This window comes from Porcisia hertigi, chromosome 30 (assembly GCF_017918235.1).
Source record: "Porcisia hertigi strain C119 chromosome 30, whole genome shotgun sequence".
Lineage (NCBI taxonomy): Eukaryota > Euglenozoa > Kinetoplastea > Trypanosomatida > Trypanosomatidae > Porcisia > Porcisia hertigi.
The window spans coordinates 58,211-83,491 of NC_090589.1; the positions used below are offsets into that span (position 1 = coordinate 58,211).

At 53.9% G+C, this 25,281-nt stretch overlaps 8 protein-coding genes across 8 annotated transcripts; all 8 read left to right on the forward strand.

The window, feature by feature from the left end:
• Positions 1-4,799: 4,799 nt before the first annotated feature.
• Positions 4,800-8,396, forward strand: JKF63_02776 (uncharacterized protein; the record flags this gene model as incomplete). The annotated part of the gene is made up of 1 exon (XM_067898800.1): positions 4,800-8,396. The coding sequence occupies one exon, from the start codon at positions 4,800-4,802 to the stop codon at positions 8,394-8,396; it is 3,597 nt and encodes a 1,198-aa protein (XP_067755244.1).
• Positions 8,397-9,338: 942 nt separating this feature from the next.
• On the forward strand, positions 9,339-10,166 carry JKF63_02777 (uncharacterized protein; the record flags this gene model as incomplete). The annotated part of the gene is made up of 1 exon (XM_067898801.1): positions 9,339-10,166. The coding sequence occupies one exon, from the start codon at positions 9,339-9,341 to the stop codon at positions 10,164-10,166; it is 828 nt and encodes a 275-aa protein (XP_067755245.1).
• Positions 10,167-11,516: 1,350 nt separating this feature from the next.
• On the forward strand, positions 11,517-12,215 carry JKF63_02778 (uncharacterized protein; the record flags this gene model as incomplete). The annotated part of the gene is made up of 1 exon (XM_067898802.1): positions 11,517-12,215. The coding sequence occupies one exon, from the start codon at positions 11,517-11,519 to the stop codon at positions 12,213-12,215; it is 699 nt and encodes a 232-aa protein (XP_067755246.1).
• Positions 12,216-13,639: 1,424 nt separating this feature from the next.
• Positions 13,640-14,296, forward strand: JKF63_02779 (uncharacterized protein; the record flags this gene model as incomplete). The annotated part of the gene is made up of 1 exon (XM_067898803.1): positions 13,640-14,296. One exon carries the CDS (start codon positions 13,640-13,642, stop codon positions 14,294-14,296), a length of 657 nt encoding a protein of 218 aa, XP_067755247.1.
• A 1,124-nt stretch (positions 14,297-15,420) lies between these two features.
• Positions 15,421-15,651, forward strand: JKF63_02780 (uncharacterized protein; the record flags this gene model as incomplete). Its single annotated transcript, XM_067898804.1, has 1 exon — positions 15,421-15,651. The coding sequence occupies one exon, from the start codon at positions 15,421-15,423 to the stop codon at positions 15,649-15,651; it is 231 nt and encodes a 76-aa protein (XP_067755248.1).
• Positions 15,652-17,207: 1,556 nt separating this feature from the next.
• JKF63_02781 (uncharacterized protein) lies at positions 17,208-17,765 on the forward strand (the record flags this gene model as incomplete). Its single annotated transcript, XM_067898805.1, has 1 exon — positions 17,208-17,765. The coding sequence occupies one exon, from the start codon at positions 17,208-17,210 to the stop codon at positions 17,763-17,765; it is 558 nt and encodes a 185-aa protein (XP_067755249.1).
• A 482-nt stretch (positions 17,766-18,247) lies between these two features.
• On the forward strand, positions 18,248-20,128 carry JKF63_02782 (uncharacterized protein; the record flags this gene model as incomplete). The annotated part of the gene is made up of 1 exon (XM_067898806.1): positions 18,248-20,128. The coding sequence occupies one exon, from the start codon at positions 18,248-18,250 to the stop codon at positions 20,126-20,128; it is 1,881 nt and encodes a 626-aa protein (XP_067755250.1).
• A 1,470-nt stretch (positions 20,129-21,598) lies between these two features.
• Positions 21,599-24,208, forward strand: JKF63_02783 (uncharacterized protein; the record flags this gene model as incomplete). Its single annotated transcript, XM_067898807.1, has 1 exon — positions 21,599-24,208. The coding sequence occupies one exon, from the start codon at positions 21,599-21,601 to the stop codon at positions 24,206-24,208; it is 2,610 nt and encodes an 869-aa protein (XP_067755251.1).
• Between the last annotated feature and the right edge of the window lie 1,073 nt (positions 24,209-25,281).

The following is a 25,281-nucleotide window of genomic DNA, read 5'->3' on the forward strand; positions in this document are numbered from 1 at the left end:
TAGCACCCTAACCCTATACACCCTAACCCTATGCACCCTAACCCTGCACCCTAACCCTATACACCCTAACCCCATAGCACCCTAACCCTACTAGCACCCTAACCCTACACCCTAACCCTACACCCTAACCCTATGCACCCTAACCCTATGCACCCTAACCCTATGCACCCTAACCCTATGCACCCTAACCCTATACACCCTAACCCATGCACCCTAACCTACTATACACCCTAACTCCTATACACCCTAACCCTATACACTCTAACCCTATACCCTTAACTCTACACCCTAACCCATAACCCTAACCCTATACACTCTAACCCTAATCCTAACTCACTTAACCCTAACCCTATACACCCTAACCCTATGCACCCTAACCCTATGCACCCTAACTCCATGCACCCTAACCCATGCACCCTAACCCTATGCACCCTAACCCTATGCACCCTAACCCTATGCACCCTCACCCTATGCACCCTCACCCTATGCACCCTCACCCTATACACCCTCACCCTGCACACCCTAACCCTACACCCTAACCCTACACCCTAACCCTATGCACCCTAACCCTATGCACCCTAACCCTATGCACCCTAACCCTATGCACCCTCACCCTATGCACCCTCACCCTATGCACCCTCACCCTATGCACCCTCACCCTATGCACCCTCACCCTATGCACCCTCACCCTATGCACCCTCACCCTATGCACCCTCACCCTATACACCCTAACCCAATTGCTCCCGACCTCTTTTTGAGAGGTTTCGCGAAGGAAGGAGGCAGAGGGGGAGTGAGAGCGAGGACGGCAAGGTAGGTAGGCCGCCAAGGCCGCGTGGCCGCGTAACTGGGGTTCCGTTCGTCCACCCTTCGCGTCCAGTCGCGTGTGGGACACGTCACGTCGTCTACGTTTCTGTTGTATGTTTTTTTCGCCCCTTGGAACCGGTACCGGGGAAGCCTGCCCGTGCCAAGCGCCACCGTTTTAATAATTAGAGCGCGTGCAAAACAGATTTCGCAAACACAGCATAACTAAGAAGCGCGCTAAACAGCTGGGAAGTTGCAAACGGCAGAAGGCCACAAATGGTACCTCATGGCGCTGGCAGAAAAAGAAAGCCCCGAGCAGCCAAGCAATTAGAAAGTTTATGGGGTATAATTTTTCTGCAAAAAATGACGATAAAAAGCAGGAGGACCCACCAGCAAAAATATTATAAGGAAAGGAAAAAAAAGGCGTTAGCGGGGCGAGGGGCGCATTATATTACGTTCCCCAAGGGGAGTTGAGGGAACACCTGGTCGAACTAGGCGCTCGCATCCTGAGAAACAATGCGGAAAAATCATCCGACATTGACGAGAAAGAGAGAGCAACTAAAGATAACAGCAACAATAAAACGGAAAACCTCTTCCCGTAAACGCCGCCAAATCAGCAGATCCGCGTTGGAATGGATCAAACCGTTACCACACAAGGGATTCGGTGCGCACAGGCGCGTCCATAAACCCTTGTTTGCGCCACCCACTGTCTCTTTCCGCTAGGAACCCTCCGCGTATGTACGGAGATTTTGGCGATCATCCTGGGCCCTGGTGCGCAGCGGACCGGCCACCATAGCCTGCGCAGTGTGACTCGAGCCACCCTTCCGAAAGACTCCCAGGGGTGGGGTGGTGAGTGCCTTTGCTCGAGAAATCGCGAAGACCTTACTCAACGGAATTACCTTATGCAAATCCACCCTAAGAGAGCGAGGTGAGGAGCGAGAGGAAAAGATAAGAATACGATCGCGGGACGCCGGGCACACAAAACCTCCATAATATGCCGGGCGCTTTTACTGAGGATCACTCCCGAAAATCATGTACCATTCCATTTCCTCAGTCATCAACGTCGCCAATAAAACCCTAGTCCAAACGACGGCTCGACGTGGCATCGTTAAAAACAGCCCAGGAGAACAACGGAACCCTGTGTTACGCCAATCCCCATTACCCCAATCGGGGTGTAAGGCATTGCCCTCATAGACCCAGAAATGAACCCCTGCGGGTACTCCGGTCAGACATTGCTTCACACCCACTTGCTTTGGGCAGCCACCCCCCCCCGTTTTTACGACAACACGTCGCCACACACTCGCCGTTCGGTTGAACATCCAGGCGCTAGGTTGAGGGGGGCCGCCTACTGGTGCGTCTTGTCGCTGAGAAGGGCGCCGCTGCCATAGAGCAACCCCCCCCCCTCTTCAGAAGCAGGGGGCCCCCCCGTCTCACAAATTCGGTAGTCCGCACATGGAATTCTGCCAACCCCTGGCGCAAACCGCGGCTCGATGCTCTTACTTGCCACTGGCGAAAGAAAAAGCAAAAAGGTCGAGGCGACGTGGTGGCCAATGACGTGCATTCCTTGAAAGTTTCCCTACCTAGTAAAAGCCAAGAATGGCGCTTAGTTGTAGCTTCTCCATTTTTTTGCGCGAGCACACTGCCCACCACCATCACCACAGCTGGCAATATGGCTCCCCAAAGTAAGCACCACTTACCCCGACCACACTTACTGATGACAGGGAAGCCCCGCTATTCCCGCCGCCGATGAGTTTAAGCAGCATTAATCAAAGCAAGAGCCACCAGAAGCTGTGAGAAACCGGGAGAAGCTGATTACAAGCGGCTCCGACTCATTAGCTTTCGCCGACAGGGTCCCTCATGGAGATGGATGGCGCTCCCACCCCCTACTCCACTTTATTGCCCCTCGGGAGTCATAACGAGTCATCAAGTTGCGCTGCAGTTTCCCAGAAGAGCTGTAGTCCTGGTGCCTGCGGTTTGTAGGAGGACTGTCTGTAAAAGCACCTTCATCTGGGCATTTACAAAGGATTTATGAAGGGTTGTGTGCGGTTTTTTTTTTCGGCGCACGAGTCTCGAGGGGTGTGCTTTTGATGAGGGCAAGCAAATAATGATGAGTTCATGCAAGGATTCATAACCGAAGAGGAAGACGGTTACGGCAATGCCCAATGCGAACGTGCTGAACTCGTTGCCCTTGGCTATATTTGTGAGCATTCACGCCACAAAACCCGTGTCACGGCCAAGGTAAAATGGGTCTGTTGGCTCAGCGCGTATTTGCGTACGCGAGCGGCCTCTGGGAATTTCACTTATCGCTACGCCTAGCACATCTATTCACACAAACACGGGTGCTCTGATGAGGCACGTGAAGCCCTGCCTTTAGTCGAGCGCACTGGACTTCACCGGGCTTCATGTGCATTTGGTCAGCAGGGAATAGGAGAACCGTGTATTGTTTGCTGGAGTCAAAAAGAATAGCTGTGTGGTTTTTCACTGGTATGGAGTCTTCTGCTCCCCTCCTGTACGTTATCTGTTTCTTCGATTTCGGAAGCTGAGATGGTGCTGAAACGCAAAGAAAAAATTATATTTGGATATGGGCTTTAACCTGATAGTAAAACCAAGCTATATGTCCATTATTTTATGACGCGCAGGGATCTCGGATTTTTATGTCGCTCGTGTCATTGACGCGTGCAGGAAAACGATACCAGAGGGTGCTAGGCCCGTGAAACATTAGACGAACACTTCTCTGTGTGGCGATTTCCTTTTGTCTCTCCAACTGGGAAGTGTATTGCGTTGTGCTGAAAGGGCTTCCCGGACCAACCAGGAAGCCTTCTGTGGTGCTGATCTTCGGTGCTACAAGCACAGTCTGCGCCCACTTCTCATTTCACAATCTCCGTACAAACCGTTGTTTGCGCTATGCACGGCCACCTTTTTTGTTGTCACTGGAGGTGGAAAAAAACACAAAATTTCTTCCTTGCGCCATGTGCATATAGATGTGTGCTGGTCGTGAAAGGCTTTGCTGTACTATCCGAGCCTATGAGGGGGGGGGGGTATGAGCGGGGTGGTTTCTCTTGACCTCCATGAACTATGTTCAAAGTGACTCTTCTGGAGACTGGTAGGGGTACCACCGGAACGGACCAGTCAAGTATGCGGACGTCGTCATGGAAAACGCCAATTATGAAAGCGTGATGTGGTTGGGGTCTGTCAAGTTGCAAAGAGAATGAGGTGCATGTGGATAAAAAATGTAGATGAGTTGTGTCTCGCGATTCCTTTTTTTACGGTGAATTCATGGAGGTGTCGAGTTCTACTCGAAAAACAAAGGAGCGCAACTGCAAGGCTATCGGTGGCATTTATGCAGAGCTACTTCTTGCGTGAGAAAAGGGCACACATCATCTTCTAGCTTCTCTCCCTCACAGGGAGCCGTCAATGAGTGTCTGGGCAGATCGTTGTGAGGAGAAACCCATGCGGTTGCTTCACGGGGGTGTTGTGCTTCTCCGGATCTACGAAACTCGAAGTACGGTCCTGTCGTTGAAAGTTGTTACCTCGTGTCACGGCACATATCAACTCATTCTGTTTTTTTTGTAGAGGCTGCAGTGTGTGGATGGCGCCGCTTTCACAGGTTGCCATCGAGGAATTCGACGCTGGCCAAGAGCGCCCAGTTTTGCATTGGTAATTTGTCTATTTCCAAGATGATCATACAACCTAGGCCTTTGTGCGTTCCTGACAGCTTCCCGACCGCGTTGTATTCAGCGCGAGTGGATTGTTTGGGGGAAGAAAGACACGATCTGTTTGTTTCCCGGTAGCTCCCACCTGGAGGTACAGTCACGCCACACCTCCATCTCACTAACCTTCTTTTTTTTTTGTCTCTCAAATCCGTTGCTTAAATTCTCGTAGAGTGTTCTCAGACGCCTTGGTGAGAAAAGAATGTAGCCCGAGGGAAAAAGAGAAGGTACATACACACAAAAAAAAAATCGCACACACATAAAGAAAGGGAAACTCCCAGTGTCACGATGTTTATCAAAAATATCATCATCTCGGGCTTTCGCTCTTATCGCGAGCAATCATTTCCAGATGGCCTCTCTCCGAAAACAAACGTGATCGTGGGGAAGAATGGTTCAGGCAAGTCCAACTTCTTTGCCGCTATCCAATTCGTGCTGAATGATAAATTCGCAAACCTGCGCGCTGCAGAACGGAAGGAGCTTTTCCACGTAGGCAGTGGGAGGCCGGCACTGTCAATCTTTGTGGAAATAGTCTTTGATAACTCGGATGGCCGCCTTGTCATCCCAGGGCGCGCTGAGGAACCGGAGGTGCGGATTCGCCGCACTGTTGGACTAAAGCAGGATGAGTTTCGTGTGAACGATCGCAAGTTCTCGGCGTCAGACGTCCATCAGCTGTTGGAGAGCGCCGGCTTTTCCTCCAGCAATCCTTACTATGTGGTGGAGCAAGGAAAGATCGTGAGCTTAGTGAACATGAGCGAGGAGCAGCGCTACCAGCTGATCAAGGATGTGGCTGGTACGAAGGTTTACGAGGCACGTCGCGCAGAGAGCGAGCGGATCCTAGCTGAGACGAGAGGAAAGCAAGCGCAGATCACAGAGTCATTTCGTCAGCTTGAAAAGCGACTAAAGGAGCTGGAGGACGAGACGGCGGAGCTGAAACAGTTCAACGAGGCGGACCGTGAGAAAAAGTGCATCGAGTATTGCATCTTCCACTCCGAGATGGAATCCGCAAACGAAACCTTGCAAAAACTGGAGGAGGAGTGGAGCGAACAGGCTGCTCTCTTCAACAAATCGGAGGATCATGGCGAAGCATCGGAGCAAAAGATCTCCGAATTCTCGCAGAAAATTGCCGAAATTTCGACTGCAATTGCGCGTCTGGAATCGGAGCGAACGGCTGTGGCGAAGGACCTGGATGTGCTGACCAGTAAGCAGGCGATTGTGGAGTTGGACGTAAACGAGGCTGCTGGAAAGTTTGCGCGCAACAAGCGTGAGCTGGAGGCACTCGTGAAGGAGGAGCAAGAACTCACCGTGAGCCTTGAGAGGGTTGTCACCGACGTCGAGAAAAAGGAATCGCTTTTTCGCGCAAGCGAGGCGGCAGCGAACAAAAAGGCCTCCGAGGTGGAGACGCAGCGCAAGGTTCTCGAACGGTTGCAAGAACGTCGGAATCGGACAAAACTCTTCAAGAATAAAGCTGATCGTGACAAGTGGTTAACCGGCGAAATGCGGAAGAACGAAGATTTGATTGAAAAGTCCCAGCAGGAGCTCGATATACTCCGTAAAGAAATGGAGCGCGTACACCAGGAGGCAATCGCTTTATCGAAGCAGATGTCTGCGCCCAATCTGTCTACTGCGGATGTCGATCAGAGCTTGCAGGATCATGAGCAGCGAATCAAGGCTGCACTCGGCAAGCGAGACCAGTTGAACCAGCAGCGGCGACAGTTGTGGCAGACGGTTCACGAGCAAGAGAGCGTTGTCCAGCGGCTAGACGAGGCGTCTCGGAGTGCGAAGCATCAGTGGGAACGGGCTGTTCGTCAAGATCTGCGGCAGGGACTGCAGTCTCTTGCCGAGGTTCTGCATGAATTGAGGAATCCTGTGATTGCCGCCGCCGTACATGGGCCGCTCATCGACCTTATCGAAGTGGTGGATGGATACAAAACCGCGGTGGAGGTCACAGCGGGTAACACTCTTTTCCATGTTGTTGTGGACTCGTTCGATGTGAGCACAACGTTGCTGGCTGAGATGAACAAACGACGGAAGCCTGGTCGTGTTTCCTTTTTCCCCTTGGACACGTGCAACGGGAGACCGAGCGATATTGCGACATCACCAGAGTGCTCGCCGCTGCTGTCCAAGGTTCTTTGCGACGAACGCTTCAAAGGTGTAGTTGCTGAAGTCTTTGGACGGACAGCTGTCGTCGCATCTCTGGAAACAGCTAGTGCCATGGTGCGAAAGCTCCAGTGTGACGTCATCACAGTAGACGGGGATCAGCTGGGGCGCAAGGGTGGAATCACCGGTGGCTTCATCGATAAGCGTAACATGAAGCTCCCTCTTCGGGAGCGAGAAAAGGAGCTGGGTGCAAGCCTTCGGGCAGCACGTGCAAAGCTGGACGGCCTCTGTCAAGAGGTGGCTACTGTCGAGCAGCGCATCACCGAGGTCCTTAACGAGCTTGAGGCGCTCCGCAACCAGAACGTGTCAACAGAGCTAGCGGCAGATTTTCGGCTGCGCGAGTCGCGCCTGATAGAGGATCGGCAATCGAGGTTGGCGACAGTCAAGTCTAACTTGGCGGCAACAAAGAAGGCGGTGGAGAGCTCTATCGCAGCGGCCACCGAGACACTGCGGGAGCTGAAGAGAGAGCTTTCCGATGAGTTCAAGAGCGCATGGACACCTGCGGAGGAAAGGAGGCTTGAGCAGCTCACAGAAGAAGTGGCTAGCGCTCGTGTGGCGTCGTCTGCCATGGAGGCCAACGCTCTACAGTTGGCCACGGAGCTTCAGCTTCTCGAGGACACTCGGCGGCACGTGGAGAGACGCAAGGCGGTTGTCGCTGACCGCATCCGCGAGCTGGGGTGGTCGAAGCACGCGGGCAAAATTGTGGATGGAGAACAGGCAGCCGTGAAGGCGGAGTTCGAGTTGCTATCGCAGCGGCTGAAGAGCATCGACCATAACTTGGATCAGGACGGCCGCGAGAGGCAGAGGCTGCAGTCGCAGCTTGATGCGCTGACGTCGAAACGGCTTGGTGCGGCGCGTAGCTTGCAGGTGCGCAAGGACATGGCGGACAAGACGCAAATGCAGCGGAGTCTGCTGGTGCAGCGCCGCGAGGAAGCGCTGCAAAAAATCCGGCAGCTGGGGGTGCTACCCCAAGGCGTTGCCAAGTTCGAGTCGGCGTCACTCGGTAAGCTCATGTACTACCTAAAGGCGGTCAATGAGAAGCTCAAGGGCCTCTCACATGTGAACCGAAAGGCCCTTGACCAGCATGCATCCCTCCAGGAGGCCATGAACGACCTCACGTCGCAGCAGGAGATACTCACCAAAGAGCTGGAAAGTATTCAGGAGCTGATGGATCACTTGGATGCGAAGAAGGAGGAGACGGTTGAGCGCACCTACAAGCAGGTTCAGTACCACTTCGAGGAGGTGTTTAAGCAGCTTGTCGGCGTCGAGAGCTGCTCAGCGGAGCTGCACCTGGTCGCGGCTGCCTCCACGAACAAGGAGGAAGACCCGTATGCCGGCGCACGGATCCGTGTGTCATTTGGCCTTGGAAACCCTGTCAGCCACCTGGAGCAGCTCAGCGGGGGTCAGAAGTCTCTGGTCGCCCTGGCACTCATTTTTGCGATTCAGCGCTGCGATCCTGCTCCCTTTTATCTGTTTGACGAAATCGATGCTGCTCTGGATGCGGAGTACCGCACATCCGTGGCCAACATGATAGCACGTCAGTCCGACGAGTGTCAGTTCCTTGTGGCAACCTTCAAGACGGAGGTCCTCGACGTCTCGGACAAGGTGCTTGGCATTTTCTTCCACAATAAGATGAGCCGCATCCAGACCATCTCAAAGGAGGAGGGTGTGAGACTGCTGAAGCAGGCTGCGCTGGACGACCGCAAGCGTATGCGTGAAGGCCAGTAGGGGAGATTCCCTCCACCGGTGGCTAGCGCTGTCTCCATTCGGAGCACACACCCACACCCAGGGAAAAAAAAACATGGCAACATCAGAAAAGCGGATCGATGGCTGGAGGTGTAAAACTATTCAGATTTCGACTTGTCTGTTCTCGAACATGACTTTCTGGCGGTGTTCAAGGAAATTCCCCCCTGCGCTTTCTGCTTTCCCCCCGTGATTCATCCATGCTTCGAAGTTTCTGAAGTATGGCGGTTGTGCCTACACGGAGCATGGTCCCATAGAGTAACAGAAGCCCTTCGTTGACACCAGCGCATCTGTCTGCGCGCGCGCGTATGTGCTCATAGAAGTTATAGACTGAGATTCCATAGAAAATTGCTTTCTCGTTTGCATGTGCCTTGTCCCCCTCCCTCGCTGTTCACTAGCGGCCGATTCCCCCCTGCTGTGAACTTCCTTTTTTTTTTTGATACAGTGCGTGTGTTCACTGAATAGTGTTCCGTTTTCGTCCCCAGCACGCCTCTCTCACAATGCGCGTGTCTTTGATATGACTTTAACGAGGAGAACGAAAAAGGACTACAGAGGGAAAAGACGCGATTATATACCATGGCGTAACCGGTCACTCATGGAACCCCTCTCCCCAATTCGCCCAGAAGTAAGGCAGCCTGTTGCCGATGTCGCCAACACGAAGAGGGGGGCAGTTCTTGGCTCTACTCAGCACCTACTCGTTGGGAATACCATGCTATCGGTTTCTGAATATCTGTTTCTTTTCCTCGTCCCCCTTCATCTACACATGCCGTGAGTCGGGTACTTCAGCCCTGCACGCGGCCTTCCCTCGCAGCTTCGGCGATCATCGCACCTCGCTAGGTGGGAAGATACACCCCCTTTTTCCAGAGCCTTTCTCTGCTGACGCTGATAAGCATCGCTTCGTGTAAACTGACACGGTGTATCGTGGAGATGAGTGAGTTTTTGTGCGGCGCAGAGCATCCGGGTGCCGCAATGCCATACGCACTTTTCAGCTCACACCGCAAGAGATGCCGAGAAGAGACTCACACGATAGAAGCCTGTTCTCGCCGCACGCCACCGCACGTGCGAGTGCTGGTGGCATGTGAAAACACCACTGCCTTGGTTTCGCTTCGAGGACATGTGCTCGACGCGTATGGTCACTTCAACTCGGCCGAGTTCCCCGGCCTGGTTTTCTTCTATAACCCTGTGGTGGCGTCTGTGGACTCAGGGGCCGTCACACTGAGTTTGTGCGACAGTGCATCAATCACGGAGTTGATCTTGAAGCAAAATTGGAAAACACCGTGTCCCGTCCACGGACCGTTCCGCTGCGCTTGTAATGTGATGCACAAAGTGGCAGACAAGGTTTCCCAGCTGCTTTCTGAGACCTTTTGTCAGCACTTACCGTTTGATGTTTCTATCGACTGTCAGCGACTCTATCCGCACATTCACATTGACAGCCAAACAAAGACGTGGTCCCTCTCACTGGTAGGACTGCCGCTTCCCCAGAAGATGTTGGGGCCGTTTCCCCTCGGCGCCGTCGCATCTCCGCAATCTGTCAAAAAGTACTGGTTCGAATACACGGAAAAGAGCAAGGTGGTCGATAACGCCTGCATCATGTGCGCAGTTTCCACAATGACGCAGTGTACCAGGTGCCTGTGTCCTTTGTGCCAGTGCTGCGGAGTGATTTGTAGCGCCTGTGAACGATACGTCTGTCACGGCTGCTCCGCTGCCTGTGAAAGCGGCATGACCATCTGCTACCATTGCCCCCGCTTGGAATAACCAATACACAAAGATGACACAGAGCTCGTGAGAGGTACGTTGGGCACATCACGTCTCTCTTCTGGAGTGATGGTGCATTGGTCTGGTGCTTCCACCTCCGTTTTTTTCCTGCAGCATTCTCATAGAGGGGGAGAGGGGGCGCCCCATGGAACGAGTGGCGGCCCTGTTTTGTTTTCTCGAGGAGGTAGGGGGGCGCAAAGAGTTCGTCTGGTAGAAATCTGAACCATTGCACATCACCGAATCGGTTTTCTTGTCAACCGTTCGCTTTGTGCATTTTACCGCAAGTGGTGCGCAGACAAATCTCTAGCGTCCTTTCAGGGGACTCTGATGTTCTTTGGGGCTGCTTTCGGGAAACCCCTCCTGCGTGCGCGTGTGGAGGAGGCATCCTGAAGAAGACTCACTTGGTCTTCTTTGCACTCACTTTTTTAAATACATATTTTCACCTCTTTCTGTTTCCACAGTAAACCGCTTTGCGCTCACGTCTGTGGGCTTGTCTGTGTTCTCTCCTTCTCCCCCCTCACACTATTCTAGCTGCTAATTTCATCTAAACGGATCAACCCCATTTGTTTCGTTATCGTTGGCGCGTCACTGTCGTGAATGTCAAAGTGCACATCAGGGATGTCCTGGTCGCGTAACATCGCCTACTGATTTCCTGTTTCTGGGGGATGCCCCGGATCCCTTGAACATCTTGTACAAGCCAAGAAGCGATTTCCCCCTCTGTGTGTGTGTCTGTGTGTGTCTGTGTTGCAACAAGCTCTTCATCTTCGCCTTTCTTCTCAGCTCCTATTTCCCACTTTGGGCACTGTGTCTCGCACACACTGCTCTGCCCACTAGCTTTTTTTCACCCGCCACCGGCAGTTCTCAACACCACAGCCGTCTTGCAGAGTTGTAAAGCTTCGCCTATTCAAATATACACGCATTCCCATTTTTTGTTTTTGCACAGGCGCTGCTCCCCCCCCTTCCTTCCTCTCCTCCACCCCTCCACTCTTGCGTTTCTTTTCTCTCTTTGGATGAGCATTGCGCGGCCAGATCACCACACCAAACAACTGTATTCCACACCACTGTTAGCTTATTTCTTTTTGATATTTCTTCTGCTTTCTACCGTCCGTGAGTTTGAACAGAAGAAAAATGCCGATCAAGTACAGCTGCGTGAATGACGAGACCACACTCCTGGCGGAGTACCCCGCAGGCGAGCAGTGAGAAGTGTCAGACTTGACGCAGAAGATCATCGCCACTGTCCCGCCCAAAGAGTACCGCCGTAAGACAGTCGAGGACAAGGATGGCGGCGTCAATTACAACTACATCAGCAATGGTGAGGGTCGCATAGTGGCGTGCGTGACGACTAGCGACATGCGCATGCGTACTGTCTTCGCATTTCTTGAGGCCGTTGAGCCGCTTGTTCGTGCCAGTGCCGGCCCGCAGGGCTCTGAGCTGCGCAACGGCAAGAAGCTTCTGCAGCAGAAGATGGAATTCTATAACAACCCTCAGAATGACAAGATCACTGCGCTGAACGATGACATCAACCAGGTTGTGGATGTCATGATGGACAACATGGACAAGGTGCTAGCGCGTGGTGATCGTATCGACACGCTGCAGGAGAAGTCGTCCACTCTGGCGGATCAGACGCAACAGTTCCAGCTGCGGTCGACGGAGCTGAAGCGGAACCTCTGCATGAAGAACCTGAAGCTCACTCTCATGATTGTGGGGCATTGCGGCTGTGGTTATTGCCATCATTGCTTTGATCATTTGGAGGTCCAAGAAATCCTAGAGCTGCGGTACAGGATGAGCCCGACGGCTTCACTGGTGGAAGTCATCGGCGCATCTCCATGGCACTGCACCAGCGCTCTGAAACGCAGCGACGTCACCCCCTGCTCCCTTACCGCCCTTCTGAAGTGTGGTGTGTGCTCGAATCGCACTGGTAGAAGCGCTTCCGTGAGAGGGGGGGGGGAGAGCCTTCGGGGCAATGCCTTGAGTGTCCTTTGGGATATTCTTGGGGGCAGGGCGAGAGCGCGAGGGGGTCCTGGGCCGATGTGGGCCATTGGAGGTTGAACCCAGTGAGGCAAAGTGCAGACAATCAAAAAGAGAACAAAAAGAAACCGTGGCTCGGAAAAAAAGTGAGAAGAGAGAAACGGAGACCTATGAAAACACATCTCAGCTCGATATAAAGCCCAGTGTATTAGGCTGCCTTTCGGTTCTGGTGGAGGTCAGCGATACTCAGCAAAAAGCGCATTATCCAGGGTACAGCCCCCCCCCCCCATATTGTTTGTGTGCTCTGCTTTCATGCTCTCTCTCTCTCTATCCAGGGCTCTCCTCTCATTTTAACGGGTTTTTATTTGCTCACCACCGTTAGCCCCCGTCCCTTTTTTTTCTCTTGCGCCGCCTACCTTTTAAATATTTGTGCGTCATATTTTTGTCGCAGTCAGTGCACCCATCTTCCCCCCACCCACCCGTTTCCTTCCTTGCTTTGCTTTATTTGCGTTACCTTGTGCGGTTTCCCTCAACTGCTGCGCGTGAGCGCTTGTGCACCCCTGTGCGGGTTCGTTTTCGGTTGTAAAGCGGAAAGAGAGCACCGGGTGTGAGGATAGGGATGATATCCCAGGCTATTTTCTGTTTTTTTTTCGTGGTTTTATCAAACGTGACCCTAGGGGAAGGGATGCCTCTCTGAGGTGGCTTCGCTTGCCCACGGAACGTTTTTTTTTTCGATTAACACAGCTCGTCTGTGCCCTGTTGATCTTTCTTCTGGGGCCTTTCAAACTTTGATGGATTTGTGTTTGTTATTTGGGTATGTAGGGGGGGGGGACTGGACCTATACACGTATCCGCGCCGACTAAATCTGGAAAGACTGTTCTCTTGAGTGTCGCTTTTGTGGATGTACGTGCGATAGGTGTTCGCAGGGGGGGGTCTCCATTTGGCTGGTGTATTTGCCAATGGTCCTTCAAGCCACCTTTTGGATAACGGGAGCCCCCAGACGGCCTTCGTCTGCGGCGCTAGCCGGCTCTCTTCTGGTGCATATGGCCCTCCCCGAGTACGCAGACCATGGGTGTTTTTTTTTAATTATTATTCCCAGGGATGTGAGGTGACAATGCCACGCCGGTATTACTGTCACATGCCTGCACGGACTAAAGCAGCCTTCACATGGAAACATGCATTCTCCTTTCTTGAGTACTTGCGCTTTCCCTGACTCTTCCTTCTCGCTGCTGACATACTCAATAGCTTTTTTTCGGCTGAAATCAACTCGAACTTCTCTGCGCAGTGTGTCTCACAAGCGACCCTCGTGCGCCATAGTGAGGAAGCGAGAGGCCCCCGTGTTGACGAGCACCAGTGGCGTGCGCTAGCTTAGAAGTGCTGACGGAAATGCAGTTTGGGGGGACGGAGGGGCGGAAAATTTGATTTGTTTTATCTTGAGGCTCCCCTCTCCAGCTCAGACCAGTGACGCTACGCAGTCAAGCCATCATTATTCGAATACCGCGAAGATGGACTTGACGGACAGTTCGATGTGGACGCTAGTCGAGGAGGCGGTCATCGAGGACAGGGGTGAGGACGAGGAGGAGGTGTTGGCACAAATGGTCCGCTCGTATCTTGCGCGGAGGGGCCTGGCAGACACTCTTGCCGCCTTTGACGAAGAGCACAAGTTTTGCAGGGACGCACCCAAACCGCCAGCGAGTGCAGATATTTGTGGCGGCAAGTCGTCAGCAGCGCCCGCTAGTGCGAGTAACACTGCTCCCTGTGGTGACGTCAGTGTCGCGATGCAAAAGCGAAAAGAAGCTCAGCTCCTTTGCCTCCAAGGAAAATATGAGGCGGTAGCGGCGCTGATGGAGCCGTCTTCACTTGCGCGCATTCGTCTCCTGTGCATCCAAGCACAAAGCCTGGAGGATTCTGCTGGTGCTGCGTTTTACCTGGCAACCCACGTCGCACCGCTTGTGCCATTCTGCACTGATCCTGCGATGGGTCACAGGGTTTACACCGCTGCGCTCAGTAACGTCCTGAGCCCGAGCCGTGAAAGGTCTATCCTCGACACAGAGATGCTTGCCAGGGAGGTGAACGACGAGCTCTGCGGCCCCGAGCACCGCAGCGCCCTTCACGTGCTGTTCAACTGGGTGTACTGGCAGGAAGCGTTACACTCTGTCTGATGTACACCGAATCATCTCGAAGGGAAGTGGTGAATGGCTGCGCCCTGTGGATGCGTCTCCACTCTGAGCATCAACGCGGCCTCTTGGCCAGATCGAATGGTGTCTCTCTCTTCCCTCCCCTCCCATTCGTTCGTGGTCTGGTATGACCATGACGCACGTGCTGCTGTGGACGAACTGTTTTCTTTTTCGCGCTGGTGCTCTCCTTTTTTGTATCTGTGTTTTGTTTTTGGGGAGCGACTCGGGTAGGCGGTTGCGATGCATCGCACCTCTCAACTGCGGTACACAAGACTACGAGGCGTGGAGGGGCTTGAGCTAGCCACCCAAGCCATGTGTATCTGCGTTCATTTTTTTCTTTGCTTTGTTCCTGTTTCCACTGCATTCTGATTGAAATCCAAACAAATCCCCCCCACGTAGTCTATTTTCCCCTGACAGGGACACCCCTGTATGCTTCACGTCTTTACTTTTCTCTTCACGTCTCAGGATGTGCTGCCTGACTCCTGCTCCATGATATGCAAGCCACACACAAACACACACACACACACACATACATATACACACACACGCAAGCAGCAAAGAGGGTAACATGGTACGAACCCCATCTGTCGTGCATGCGATTTGCATGCTTGCGTTTTGTTTCCAACGACATTGCCTCCACGAACAAAGTCGTGACGCCACGGCCATGCATGCCGGGTGTGCTGCCATAAACTGTGCCTTCGTTGGGAGCACGTGTGACCTTTATATGGGAGCTTCACATAAAGCCATGGGGGCGGACTGGTATGACTCTGACTACCATCACCACCACAGCTTGTTTCCGTTGATGTGACCTTTGTTGTTACCGTACACGTGGCCACCGGTGAGCGCGCATGAACTCAACCCACTCATCCACAATATCATGCCCCCCTTTTTCTGCCTCTATTTCATTTTTCCTGCTTCGCTACACCATGCTTGTGATGTGATGTTTCGATCGCTCGGCTTCTTGCGCTCAGCGAATCACCACGTCGCCGCAGGTCTGAGGGGTTCCCCCTCTCTTTCCACTTGGAGCGTTTTCCTCTCCCTCGATCAAATCGATATACACTCTGTGCGTCCTCATTTCGTAGTGACATTTTCTGTTTTTTTTTTCCATCATGACTTTCATCATCAAAGAGTTGAACGACCGCCTAACGAAGCAACCGTACGTGTCCGGGTACACACCCACGGCCGAAGATGAAAGACTTTTCCGCGAGACATTTGGTGAGAATGTGAATGTAATCCAGTGGGCTGCACGCATGGCAACTTACTATCCGAGCGAGCGCGCCAAGATACAGCTCACCTCCGCTGAGGGAAAGGACTCGTCGAACATGCAGTTTGACGATTAGTGTGGCATTTGCGCACGTATGGAGTAGAAGAACGTCTCCTGGTGTTTGTTAGCAGCAGCCACGGCATCGTGCTGCACGGCTGTAGCAACACCTTCAACCAGCGCGAGCCGTGTTCAAGAGAAGCGGCCTCAAAGGACAACGATTGAGAAGGATGTCCGTATTTCGTCGCCTCTGCCTGAACCTTGCTCGGAGGACCACGTGCTGAATGCGGGTAGCACCCACCCTCCCTCTGCTGTACTCATCATTCCTTTTTGCTGTGCTAATTTCAGCTTTTGCAGGGACGTCTATGTGTGTGTGTGTGTGTGGTCTCGTCGTCTGTGCGGTTTGTGTGCGAGAAGTGTATCCCATCCATGGTTGCTCAATAACCTGTGACCACTTTTTTTTTTGAATGTTCACACCAGCCATCAAAAGTTAGAGGTTAGCAATCTCTGTCGCTTCGAAACGCAACTGTTAGTGGTGAGTGGAATGCGTTGCGGATGCGTTGCCCCTCGCCCCCGATTTTCCCTTGACGAAAACACGCACCCGAAAAACTATCAATGCGGTGATTTTCCTTCCCATGTTGCCTGCATGCAGATGACAGGTGGGATCGCTCTGCGCTCCGTTGCCACGAAAACGTTTTCGTTTCACGAACACCCCCAGAGATGTTGAGCGCCACAGCACCGCGAAGTACTGCCTGGTCGCTAAGCGCCCCCACACAATCGACTCTTTTTGTTGTGTAACCCCCCTTCTCTGTTTTTTGTTGTGCGTGCCACTCTCCACCCGCTTTTTTGCACCTACACGCTTTCATTGAACTGCCGACCAAAACTCTTCCTTCGCACCGCGATAACACTACACATTTGTTGACATACTTCCACTGGTACTTTACACAATCTCCGTCCATCAGCGGACGACTCGGTAGAAAATGCACACGTGTGTGCATGTGCGTGTGTGCGTGAGGCCATGTTAGAGGTGATGCTTGGATCTGGATGAATGTGCAGCTTTCGCCGAATGCATGCTGACTGTTTATAGTTGCCTTCGTATAGAACTGCCCTAGATGTCTGTTCGAGCACGCAAAGAGATGCCTGTGTCTGTCTGCCTAGGCTTGTGTATTTTGAAGCTCCCACATGAAAGTGCAGCTTCGAGAGCCCCCCTTTCGACGAATCAAAATGAAGCACAGCATGCAGATGCAATGCTTTCTCCCCTGCAGGAAAGAATATCCTGAGCACACCCTCCCCCAGCACGATGATCACGTAGAGGTGTGTGTGCGTGCGTGTGTGTGTGTGTGTGTGTGTGCGTGTGCTGTGTGCTGTCTTAATCTGCTATCCCACGCTTTGTGGCGTATTCACTCAACGGTGCGTGCCAACAGGCGCAGCGTCTCCTCCCGGAGTCATGGCCGTTGTTGGTTCCACCCCCCACCGCCTGCTTGCGTACTCTCCCTATCTTGATTCCTGCCCTCTGTACGTGCTGTCACCTACCGATTCTGGATAACAACTCATTCTTTGGTGGAAAAAAAAACATGCGCTCCAATACAAGAACTCCACGTAGAGAGTCACCGAGGCAGGCTGTGTCAGGCCATCATGGCCCATATTCATGTCTGCCGTCATGGCCAGGATATGAATAATGTACACGGTATCTTGAACGGGCACCGCAACGAACCACTCTCTGAGCTCGGCCGGGGTCAGGCTGCCGCTGTTGCCGACAGGATAAAAGCGGGGGGCATCAAGTACGCTGCTATCTATTCCTCTCCGCTTCAACGTGCTCTTGAGACAGCGTCGGTGATCGGTGCCGCGGTGGGTGTACAGGTGCAAGTACGTGCTGATCTCATCGAGCGCGATTTCGGCGTTCTGTCTGGAAAGCCGTACGCCGACATACCCAAATACGCTGGCGACAAAGTGATTCAGGGAGACACGGTTCTGTACTTTCTGGAAGTCGAGGACTGTGAAACGTTCGACAAATGCTACGAACGGGCACAGAGCGTGCTGGCCGATGTGAACACGAGGCATGCTGGCGAGCACGTCCGGCTTGTGTGCCATGGCGACATTGGGAAGATGTTGCAGGCGGCGCACGCTGGGGTAGGGTGGCAGGAAGGGCTTCGACTACCTTACTTTGCCAACACAGAGGTGGTTGAACTCTAGTGCTAACGACGCTGTGCAGTGTCGTGAACGACCAAGAAAAGACAACAAGCCAAACGTTTGACATTGACTGACATCTGCCTCTCTTTTGTCACTGCTCAAGGTATTGAGCGCCTGCGTGCGCTTTGAAGTGGCCGGCCCACGCATCTGTTTTTCCGAGCTTTTCCTCATGCTGTTTAGTCTCAGCACTTGCCTGTTCAAGCGGTTGACACGCAGTCCCTCCCTCTCTATTCTGGAGCTCTGTGTGTGTAATCATGACATTCTTTATCTTCCTTTCCACCGTTTGCGCTTCTCTGCTTGTTGCAAAAGAATCGGATTATGAAGAAATATAGTCTGAAGCACAATCCTTTAGAGCCTCGAGCGCTTCGCACAGAACCACAAAAAAAAAGCTGCAACTCGCACGTCGTACTCTTTCGTCTGCTTTACGGCCCAAGAGCACAATCGCACCTGTTCTCCCTCGTACGGCACTCAGAATTGCCCTCAACATGCGGCCAAAGCGCTGGGCCAATCCAAACCCGAAGGGTGCAAGCGGCGAAAACGCCTATGCAACTGGTGCGCTGCTGCAGTTCATATGCGGTGAGATCCGCAGCAACAACTGCCTTGGGCTATCAGAGGAGGAGCTAACCGGGATGGCAACGGAGCTGTTGCATGCGAAGACGCGCGCGGAAGTGTTGGAGTGGACGACGACCTTGATGCTCCCCGAGGCCTTCGCTTCAGAGGTGACTAAGCGGCGAGAGCAGGTGGGCCCAGCTTTTGAGGGGGAATCCACGTCCGCTACTTTGACCACCTCGGCAGCGTCGACTACGGGGGGAGGAGGTGGAGCGTTGAACATAGCGAAGCGTGGCGCTGCAGCTCCAAAACGGGGAAAGCGCGGTGTCAATGTTAACCAACTCCTGAAGACAAGCGCCGCCTCTGATGCACTGAAACCAGGCCGATTCGAGTGCGGGTGCTTTGCTACTGTTCACAACTTGCGTGCAAGTTGTGCAAACTGCGGCCGAATCATCTGCGAGCAGGAGGCGGACGACGTGTGCTACGCCTGTGGACTGGCACCGTCGCGGTGCATCGCGTACGAGATCTCAGTCCAGGAGGGCAAGCTGAGCGAAGCAGCCCAGCAGCGCAATCAAGCAGACTACACAACAGCCGTGGAGCGGCGCGATCGCTTGCTGGAGTACGCGCAGAACCGCGCGAAGCGAACTACCGTCATCGACGACCAATCGGCGACGCTGTTCTCGCCGCAGAGCGCGTGGATGTCACCAGACCAGCGCCGTGCAGCTGAGAAGTCTGCCGCAGAAGTGGAGCGACAGCGCAACATCGAACTCATGCACCGCCAACGTGGCGCACACCAGGCCCACATAAATTTTGTAGCCCATAACTTGCCCCTGGGAGCGCGGAACGAGAACACCGGTGAAGCAGCTGGAGGAGCTACCGTTACGGAGCCTGACGCAGTGAGCGAAGAGACGGATGAGGCGGACAAGGTCGTCGTGCCGACTGGAGCAGAGCCGCTGCCGTCACTATTGCAAAAGATCTGGTACAGCCCCGATGGCGCGCGAGTCGACTCAGCGCCTAACAGCATAAAGAGCAAGAGCGGGGGCGAGCGCGGGAGCACCGCTGTTGACGTGAGCTTGGCGGTGCCAGAGGGGTCCTCTATACCCCTCACATCGCGACCAACACAGCGTTGCTTCGATGAGGTGTCTCGGCGAGTGCAGCAGGACTACTTCGAAGACGACATGGGGGTGTTCGCCGAGGAGGCGGGGGAGGCGAAATCGGGGCTTTTTTGCGTGCCCCAAGCGCTGCCCGAAGAGGATCAGGCGGCGGCAATTGAGTATTTTACTGAAGCCGGTGACACTGCTGCCAGCCCACCGCTCGTGGACCCGTCCGCAACGGCGTTGCCCTCTCGCTTCGCCGTAACAACTGTCATGCGCAACGTAGATGATGGGATTTGCTTGTCGATGCACCAGCCGTGGGCCAGCCTGCTCGTGGCCGGTATAAAGCGACACGAAGGTCGTGTTTGGGGGACAACGTATCGCGGTCGTTTGTGGATTCACGCGGCAGCGTCGCAGCCGACTAACGTGGAAGAGGTCGAGGCACACTACGCGAAGTTTTTGCCCCCAGGCCAGGTATTCCCAAGGCACTACCCTACCAAGGTACTTCTGGGGTACGTTCATTTAACGGACTGCCTCGATCGAGAGGGGTACGAAAACTATTTCAAACCGGAGGAGCGCCAAGAGGAGTCGCCGTTCTCTTTTATTTGTGTGGAGCCCAGGGCTCTACATTTTCCCCTGCCCATGAGCGGTGGCCACAAGCTTTTCACCCTTGAGCGTCGTGTACACATCGCTGCACAGAAGCAGCTGGGTGAAGTGGACTGAAACTATGGGGAGGGGATGTGGAAGGTTGCATCAGATGGGCGAGTCGGCATAGGTGGTGCCAAGGTACGTCAGGACCTGCGTAGCCTTTTATATTCAATCATTATAACCCCCCGGTGAAGAGGGGGTTTTTGGGGCTTGGCATAGAGGTACGGTGTCCTTTTCGTGGGGAAGCCAGGCTACCCTCCCACCGCGGGTGAACTAACTCTGGTGGAGATGGTGCTCGATGACGATAGTGTTATGAAGTCGTGGTGAGTGACAGCTACGGATGCAGCGATCGGGTTCCAGCCGGCGTGCCATGGGGCGAGCGGTGACTGTAGAAACGTCTGAAGTGGCCGCATGGGAGGCAAAATGCCAGCGCGACGCCAACGCATCTCACGCGTCTCTCCACTAGTTACTGGTGGGGCTCCCGAGGTACCCCCAGGGTATGTGTTGTGTGGGGATCGGTATAATCGGTGCGGCTGTGAGGCCATATGCGCTGCAGACGTGTGTAGTGTGGGGGTTCACAGCCGCGATGGAGACACCTGTGTCACTTGTGAGGGTAATACGTGCTTACCACTGCTGTGCATCGCGCAATGGTTTCTGGCAGGTTGGGGTAGATAGTATGGCTCAGCTGTTCCTTTTCTGTGTTGTTGTTTCCCCTCACGGTGCGATGGATACTCTAACACAATAATGCCCAACCACGACGTACACAGGGGGTCGCGAGCATTCAGCCTCTTGTGTGTGGGAATTTCAAGCTGGGTCGTGGTGGGAGAGGCCTCTGCCTTTTATCAGTGTACCGAGTCGTTACGCGTCGAAGGTGAAAACATCCCTCGGAAAAAAGAAAACGGTCGCGTCTTGGACAGAGTTTCGGGAGCCAATGGTGTGTATTCTCCATGCTGTCATGACGGGGCTCGATACTCGAAACGCTTGAGAAGGGCCAATTTACTCTGTCCACGCCTCCTCAACACCGCTCGATTGTTGGCATGTTGTGGTGGTAGACTTGTGGGGCAGCGATGCTCTCGTTGCCGCTGTAGCTGGTCTTGAAGGGAGCGGCAAGGAGTGACATGCGTCATAATCACCCACTCGACAGCCGGCTCCGTTTCGTTTTTTTAAAGCTTCCCTTTCCTCCTATCCCAATATTCTCCTTTTTTTTTCTCTATCTTGTTCAACCTTTTGCGCTCTTTGGCTGCCTTGAAAACGAATCACTGCTCCTCTGTGCCGTTTTCTCGTTTTTCTAATCCCACAAGTCCTTCTCGGCTACCAACCGTTTTTGATCCTTTGCAGTGGGGCTGCCCAACACGCGTTCAGCGGACTCCAGAAGGTTTTCTGAAAAGAAAAAGGAATCACTCGAGCTGCAGCGCATTCCAGGGTGCTGCGACGCGCCTTTTTTTTTTCGTTTTTTTTTTCGATCCGTTACTAGCGGTGTGTGTGTGTGTGTGTGCTAGCGCACATTCGTGCGCATTTGTTCTCTAGCTTGCGCGCCCAAAGCGGATGCCTAAACGTACTCGCAACGATGATGGCGATATAGGGCCGTCCACATCAGCAAGGGAAGATGGCGGCTCGGCAATGGACGTGCTTGGGGATGGGAGCGCCTCGTATGATGGGGTAGGCGGTCCTCTTGACGATGAATCATCTTTTGCCAGCACGTCTGCGAGTTCTTCGCCCACGGATGCGGACGACTCTGAAGATGAAAACGCTTCGAAGCGTCTCTTGCTTTACGCTAAGGTGACAGCCGGTGCAAAGATGCCAGCAGTAGATACGATACAGGTTAGTGCTGTCGCAGAGAAAGACGATCCTGCCGCGTTTCTGCGAGGTGCCAGCAACGGCAATAACTTCAAGTCTGAAAACGCCGCTGCGACAGCGCTAAAGCGCCTGAAGGCGGAGCTCTTGAAACCAGTGTCGCAGTCGACTGCTTTGACCGTTGTGAATGCCGAGGACGAATCTGCTGATGTTGTTGCCGGGATTGTCTTGCGGAAGATGCCGCAGCCGCCAGCGGGGGATTCAAAGAAGTTGCGTCAGCTGACCTACGTGGATCATAGCCAAATGCACTACGCCTCTATCCGCACAGACTTCTACGTGGTGCCGCCGGACATGACGAACCTCACAGCAAGCGAGATGCGGGAATTGCTACGGGAGCTCGACGGGGCGAAGGTTCAAGGGCAAGACGTTCCGCGGCCAATGCGTTCCTGGAACGGCACGGGGCTGCCGGATCGCGTCCTCGAGGTTCTAGAGGAGCACGAGTACAAGTGCCCTTTTGCGGTGCAGTCGCTCGGCGCACCGGTACTGATGAGCGGACGAGATTTGCTCATCACAGCAAAAACAGGCTCTGGCAAAACGTTGTGCTACGCCCTGCCTCTCATCCGGCACTGCACGGACCAGCCGCGGTGTGAGAAAGGAGAGGGCCCTATAGGACTGGTGCTCGTTCCCACACAGGAGCTTGCTGTGCAGGTGTTTACGCTCCTCGACGAGCTGGGGAAAGCTGCCGGGATGCGCTGCGTTGCCTCATACGGCAGCACGTCATTATCTGACAACATCCGCCACGTCAAGGCGGGGTGTGAGCTGATGGTAGGGACGCCGGGTCGCCTTCTAGACCTCCTCACAGTGAACGGCGGCAAGGGGATGAGGCTGTTGCGCGTTTCTTTTGTTGTCGTGGACGAAGCGGACCGTCTTTTTGACAGTGGCTTCATGGAGCACGTGGTAGCGTTTTTGAGGAACATACGACCTGACCGTGTAACGGCGATGATTAGCGCTACGATGCCAAAAGAGCTTCGAAAGGTGGTGACGCAACACCTTCGGAACCCGGTCATCATCTCTGTTGGCGGCAAACCGACTCCTGCCTCAAACGTCGAGCAGCAGTTTTTTTTCTTCGACGAAGAGGTGTACGACGCGAACAGCATCAAGGCGGACATGAGCCCACGTCTCGTAAAGCTGCTGGCACTGCTCGGTGAAGAGGGCGATGGCGGTCAAAATCTCATTCTCGTCTTCACTCAGCGTAAGGAGGAGGTGGATGAGTTGTTGGGGCGGCTGACGACCCTGGGTTACGCCAACCGCGTGGCTACCCTCTACAGTGGCATGGATCCCATTGATCGTGAATTCGCGCTAGAGCACTTTGTGCCGGGTAAGCAGTTTATTCTAGTCGCGACCGCAGTCGCAGAGCGTGGATTGGATATTCCGTATCTGGGTCTGGTGATCAACTACCGGTTGCCCAACCACTACGAGGCGTATGTGCATCGTATTGGCCGCACTGGCCGCGCTGGACGCAGCGGGCGCGCCGTTAGCTTTTTCACGCGCGGCAAAGACGACGACATTGCACCAGAGCTGGTGGAGGGGCTCGAGCGTGCTGAGCAGCAGGTGCCGGAGGAGCTGTACGAGATTGCCGAAAAGGTGCGCGCACTGCGCAAGACTGGCGATGCGCGGTACAATAGCGGCTTTTTCCGTGGCTACCGGGACGCGAAGGCGCAGCGCTTCACTGACCGCAATCAAAAGGAAAAAGTGCGCGAGGCCGCTCGCGCGGCAGGTTTGGAGCAGTTCCTCAGCTCCTCCTCCGAAACGGACTCCGATGCTTCGAGCGACGAGGATGCAAACATCACTGCGGTGCCGGTGCAATCAAGAGCCCGTGCCGCCTCGGAGGAGGAGGCCGTGGCGAACGCGATGGCACTGACGCTGCGCCGCGGCGCACAAAACAGCGCGTTGGTGTTGTCTTCTGCGCAGGAGGATCGAATATCAAAGGCGCTAGCGTTCGCGCAAAAGACGACAGCGGCAGCGACGGTAGCAGCGGATGAGACGACAGCGGTGCGGTTTCAGAGCGAGTACCCCATCAACGACTTGCCCGATGCCGTGCGTGGCAAGTTGCAGAGCGGGACTTTCATGCGCTCTGTCGCTGAGGAGACGGAAACTTCTTTGATCCGCAAGGGCGTGTACTTTGACCCACGCTACAAGCACTCGCGCAGGATGAAGGAGGGGGAGAGGCCTTTGTACTTCCTGATTGTCGGCAAGACGATGGATGCGGTGCGGGCAGCACGCAACAAGCTTGACGAGGTGAAGGCGGAGTTGATGAGCAAGCAAAAAAAAGTTGGATCCGTAACGGGTGCCACGCTGTAGACGCTGAAGGCTTCATTTTAAATACGCAGCTCTCTGAATGGCAGTGTGCAGCTGTAGTTCTCACTAACAAAGCACACTGCGTCTGTTTTTTTCTATCTGCTCTGGGGTTTGATGGCGCTGTGTTCAATATTTGATGCACCCGAGCTCTTCACATGTGGATGGGTATATATAGATGTGTGTGTCCAAGCGCCCAGTGGCGTCGAGAGAATGACGACTGAAGAGAGGGGGGGGTGCCACAGACATACATGAGCAGTTCGTGTTTGGCGTTTGCTCAGGAGCGGCTTCTGTGGGTGGGCCCTGTGCCATTCATGCTGACGCGCGGATTGATGGGCACTTTTTTTTCCCCTAGACGCTGAAGAAACAAAGAAGGACACTGAAGGAATCTGTAACTGTAGCCACTACAACGGAAAGGGATGCTTTGGTCGTCTACAGAGCATGTTGCAGGTGTTGTTGGTGCCGTGCTTGTAATTCTTTTGCTATTCTGGGTGGTGTTGATAGGGAATCAAGCTACCGCGTTGTGCTTAGATCTAAGCGGATCTAAGCTGGCATTCTAGAAAGTATCGTATGGACTTTCTTTTGATGTCGGTTTGTGGTGGTGGTCACGGGTGAGGCAGTGCAATGATGCGCCGACCTGCTATCGCTCAATGTTTCCTCACTCCTTCCGTGTTCTGAAATTCATATCCCAGCAGTGACCCAATCATCCGCTGGGGTGTACACCCGAAGACGCCGACCGGCTTCCCTGTTTTCACACCCGTGAATGCGGGGCACGTTTACCACATTTTTCCTAATGCCCCGTTTCGTCCCTTTCGGTTAGCACTCTCAGACGCCATCGCTCATCCCTCGGGTAACTCCCGCCTTTTCCCTCCCAACGTCATCTACATCCCTCTCCCCCCCCCCTCTCCCACACAATCCACCACAAAAACGAAGAAGCGACCCGGTCTCTCGCACATATAGACGCTTCATTCCCTCCTCCCCCCTCAAAAAAAAAAAGAACCGTCGACAGCTCGAAAGGCTCACGAACACACATAGGGTTGGTACCCACGGGCGTTCCGATTGGAGGGTGTCGGTTTTTC